This window comes from Tarenaya hassleriana, unplaced genomic scaffold (genome assembly GCF_000463585.1).
Source record: "Tarenaya hassleriana unplaced genomic scaffold, ASM46358v1 Cleome21, whole genome shotgun sequence".
In the NCBI taxonomy this organism is placed as follows: Eukaryota; Viridiplantae; Streptophyta; class Magnoliopsida; order Brassicales; family Cleomaceae; genus Tarenaya; species Tarenaya hassleriana.
The window spans coordinates 2,414,385-2,418,645 of record NW_010965451.1 but is presented as its reverse complement, the minus strand read 5'-3'; the positions used below and the strand labels follow the sequence as shown (position 1 = coordinate 2,418,645).

General features: G+C 39.2%; 1 protein-coding gene across 2 annotated transcripts in view; it reads left to right on the top strand.

The window, feature by feature from the left end:
- The first annotated feature begins 92 nt into the window (after nt 1–92).
- LOC104814610 (K(+) efflux antiporter 4) overlaps nt 93–4,261 on the top strand; it is a 5,518-nt gene continuing 1,349 nt past the window's right edge. The window contains exons 1-17 of one of the 2 annotated variants that reach the window (XM_010542733.2): nt 93–449; nt 901–944; nt 1,052–1,110; nt 1,225–1,303; nt 1,426–1,487; nt 1,593–1,668; nt 1,823–1,897; nt 2,043–2,114; nt 2,192–2,275; nt 2,414–2,482; nt 2,809–2,886; nt 3,036–3,124; nt 3,265–3,361; nt 3,438–3,491; nt 3,593–3,688; nt 3,847–4,035; nt 4,135–4,257. In XM_010542733.2, the coding sequence (XP_010541035.1) occupies nt 236–449; nt 901–944; nt 1,052–1,110; nt 1,225–1,303; nt 1,426–1,487; nt 1,593–1,668; nt 1,823–1,897; nt 2,043–2,114; nt 2,192–2,275; nt 2,414–2,482; nt 2,809–2,886; nt 3,036–3,124; nt 3,265–3,361; nt 3,438–3,491; nt 3,593–3,688; nt 3,847–4,035; nt 4,135–4,257 (1,560 nt within the window). In that variant the 5' untranslated portion in view covers nt 93–235. The remainder of the gene's footprint in view (nt 450–900; nt 945–1,051; nt 1,111–1,224; nt 1,304–1,425; nt 1,488–1,592; nt 1,669–1,822; nt 1,898–2,042; nt 2,115–2,191; nt 2,276–2,413; nt 2,483–2,808; nt 2,887–3,035; nt 3,125–3,264; nt 3,362–3,437; nt 3,492–3,592; nt 3,689–3,846; nt 4,036–4,134; nt 4,258–4,261) is intronic. The other variant, XM_010542732.1, reaches the window with a different exon arrangement.

Here is a 4,261-nt window from a genome sequence, read left to right as displayed (position 1 = left end):
GAGAGCTGAGGACCCTTTTTTTTTAACGCTCTTTAAGCAAAAACAGAAAAAAAATTAAAATAAATAAAATAATAGATAATAATTTCCCCTCCCTCTCACACAGTCTTTCTTCTTCAACCACCGGAAAGAGAAAGCCCACACGAGGAGAGCGATCTCTTGCTCCGCCGCACCATACCGTATCCGCCGCCGCAATTTCTCCGGTGGTGTATTTGAATCTTTCTTCAATCTCTCTACAATGTGGAGGTTTCTCTCTCTTCTTCTCATCTGCAATCTCTGTCTCGCCCTCGCCGCCGAGTCCGACACCGTGTCCGATACATTGGTCTCTCGGGAGATCAATGTAACCTCTACAGATTCCAATGCAACGAGTGTGAGACCCAAGGAGGACAGCTTCGCGGATATGATCGATCGGGCGCTTGAGAAGGAGTTTACGGAGAATGATCAGATTGAAGGTTTCGACTAGATCTTCAGTGTTTTGCATTTCTATATCTTCGCGCTCAGATTTCTAGTCGTTGCTGTCGAGCTAGGGTTTTGAGCTTCTCAATCAATTTGTTCGTGTCTCGCACATTTTCGGTTTAACCGCTTTTCTCTGGGCTTTTGAATGAATTTCGAATCTTTTCCGGACTTTCCATTGCGCAGAGACTACTTTGTTCATAGGAATTGTTTTTCCCAACGAATTTCTTGAAAACTTAGCGTGTGATCTGTAATTTATTATGTCTCTGGCTTTTCAAATGGGTGGGACAATTTTGCTGAATCCGTATGATATAGGAAAAGGGGCCGCTTTAAGTTCTAATGTTTCATCGTTTAAGGTCTTCTTGCATTAAGGGAGTGGTAGATTGAGAAGTCCTTGAACTGTTAGAAAAGCATCTGGTCACACGCTTCATTGTGCTGTTGCTGTTGCAGCTACGGATCCAGGAAGCTTCAACAATAGTGTCGCAGAACAGCAGGTTGGTACTTGGTAGTTATGATGTTTGATCTTCGTATGCATCAGTTCTGTGACGGAAATTGTTGCTCTGTAACATCTTGATTAAATCCCTATGTGGATGTTCATCAGGCTGTACTGGAAACTGTTGCTCGAGTTAAATCCAAAAAAAACGAGACCAAGGAAGACAAGTATGTGGTCCTTGTTTTTTTGTGTCCACTCTAGAATACATTGATACACAAAGTGGTTATCTTTCTGTCTCTGTTCAATGAAAACTAATCCATATCAGTGACTTGTTTCACCAGGTCTTTCCAGTTACAGGATGTTTTCAATTTGGATAACGAGAATCGTGTTGAAGATACACCAAGACTCATAGATCGAAAGGTGTGTTTGCTTTATCTTGTATCATCTTTATTAGTTACCTGAGAAAGCTGTATACATCTACTATGCACATAATTTTAACACCTTCCTATTTTATCTTGACATCGGTGTGTTTTTTACTCCAGGACAACATTTTTATAATGTCCAATCCAAAATCCAAGTATCCTGTACTGCAGCTAGATTTGAGGTCTGTCTTGTTCTAACCATTTCCCGTTAATTAGTTTTGCTGCTCTCACATATTTTGCTAACAGCTTTTTGTTTGGAAAACCCTCTTCAAATGGTATAATTGTAGGCTGATATCAGATTTGGTTGTTGTCATTGTATCCGCTACTTGTGGTGGGATTGCCTTTGCTTGTGTTGGGCAACCGGTTAGAACATATTTCCTTCGTAAATTTTGTGAAGTTAAATATGATTCTTTTAGTATTTGACAATACAGCGCATTAAGAAGCCTAGATTTGATTTTACTGGTCCTTGAAAGACCCAAAAGTAACAGCTTCTGTTTCCACACCACTCATATTGTAGGTTATCACGGGATATCTTTTGGCGGGTTCTCTCATTGGTCCCGGCGGGTTAAGCTTCGTTAGCGAAATGGTGCAGGTAGCTTACATTTGTTCTGGTTCTTTGATCTATGTTTTTCTCTTTTTACCCTTATACTTACAGAAGTTAGCTTCACTAATACTGTGGCTCTTAAAATGGTCAATGATCGCTTGATATATATATATTTTTTTTTTGTGTAGTACAGGTTGAAACAGTGGCTCAGTTTGGTGTCATCTTTCTCCTTTTCGCATTAGGATTAGAATTTTCTGCAACAAAGGTTTGTCTCTCCCACCTAATAAACTTGTTTGGTTTTCCAAAAATTTCTGAGACATTTTTTGCCATTTGTGACTACAGTTACGTGTGGTTCGTGCAGTAGCTGTTCTTGGAGGTCTTCTTCAGATATTCTTATTCATGTGCTTGAGTGGGATAACAGCCTCAGTATGTTCCAAAAGTAGCAGTCAATCTAGTAAAGAATGACTAACTATCATGGTGTTATATTGGCCATGAAGATATTAGTTGGGTAATGCAGGTTGCACCTATTGCCACTTTATTGATTTAGCTGTGTCCTCTTTGCAGTTATGTGGTGGTAGACCCACAGAAGGAGTTTTTGTGGGCGCATTTCTTTCAATGTCATCAACAGCAGTGGTATGTTTTCAGCTTCACTAATGTGCATCTTTGATTTAAGTGTTTGGGCATCAGTGTTGCTGAACCTCTTCCACGTATGCATATCTCACAAACTTATTGTAAGATATTCATACTGATATCATGTGCTGTTCGTATATATTCTGTCCCATGTAACTATTCGGACCCCTGCACTGTTTGTTGTTGTACTTCTATTATGCTCGAATTAATGAAACTCGTTAACAAATTCTCCGATGCTCTTTCTCACTATTTTTTTCTTAAGTTGCCCTAATATAACCTCTAGGCCTGCTTGACGTATGTTATTGTAACTTCATCATGTCTCATACCAGGTTTTGAAATTTTTAATGGAAAGAAACAGCATAAGTGCTCTACATGGCCAGATAACAGTTGGGACTCTTATCCTTCAGGTATCTATTTTGCCACATTATAAACTGTATAGGAGCAGTTGTAATTTTTCACCATCCAATGTTTCTAAAATATGCCCTTAAGTGACATGCCATGTAAAACAATCACATTCTTTAAATTTTATATCTTCTATGGTTTGATGGATCACTAGGATTGTGCTGTGGGTTTGCTGTTTGCCCTCCTTCCAGTTCTTGGCGGCACATCTGGTGTCCTTCAAGGAGTATTGTCCATGACTAAATCGTATGAATATTTCTTTCTACGAAGCGCTGTGAAAATGTTGACTACTAGCTGCTTCCTTTTGTTTTCTTGTTATGTTGCGTCGAGATGTTATCAAGTTGTCAATACTGTATTCAATTTAATGGATTGCTCTTTCTGTCCAGGTTAACGATTTTGATTGTGTTTTTGGCATTTCTGTTCGTACTATCCCGTACCTGGGTACCTTGGTTTCTCAAACTTATGACAAGCCTTTCGTCTCAGGTATACGAGGCTTATCTTCAATCCTTTTGGTTTAATGAGATTTTTATCAACTAATGTGTTGTTTGATCTTTGACAGACTAACGAGCTCTACCAGTTGGCTTTGGTAGCATTTTGCTTACTTGTGGCTTGGGTTAGTCTCATCCCTTACTGTGCATGTTGGCTTGCTGCATATGTTTGCCTCATGTTTGTGTGTCAATATGCATAGACCTGATATTATTCTTACTACTTCAGTGCAGTGACAAGCTGGGACTAAGTCTTGAGTTGGGTTCATTTGCAGCGGGCATTATGATCTCGACTACTGATCTCGCTCAGCACACACTTGAACAAGTAAGATTTTTAATGTGTTCTTCCTTTAGCACTTGAGGTTGCCAATTGGTACTAAATCATCTTGCTATAATCCTGCTTAATGCAAGAGTAGTAGTAACTTTGTAAATGTTCCCGAAGTATTTATACGTTTTTTTGGTTATGTTCCAATTTTCTTGCAGGTGGAGCCCATTCGGAATTTCTTTGCCGCACTTTTCCTTGCCAGCATCGGCATGCTAATACATATGCATTTCCTGTGGAACCATGTTGACATTCTGCTTGCGGCTGTATTGTTGGTGGTAGTGATAAAGACAGTGGTGGTTGCAACAGTAGTTAAAGCCTTTGGATACAGTAACAAAAATTCAGTACTTGTAAGAAGTGACAAGGCTTTACTAACTGAACTTTATCCATTCTCATAATATTGAGAAACATTTCATAAAGAAAGGCCTCACAATTTTCTCTGCTTATAGGTTGGAATGTCCCTCGCACAGATTGGAGAATTTGCCTTTGTTCTCTTAAGTCGGGCATCCAATCTTCATCTAATCGAGGTTAGTAAATATATTGCTATGTTTTTCATTATGGTGATTCATTTCAGCA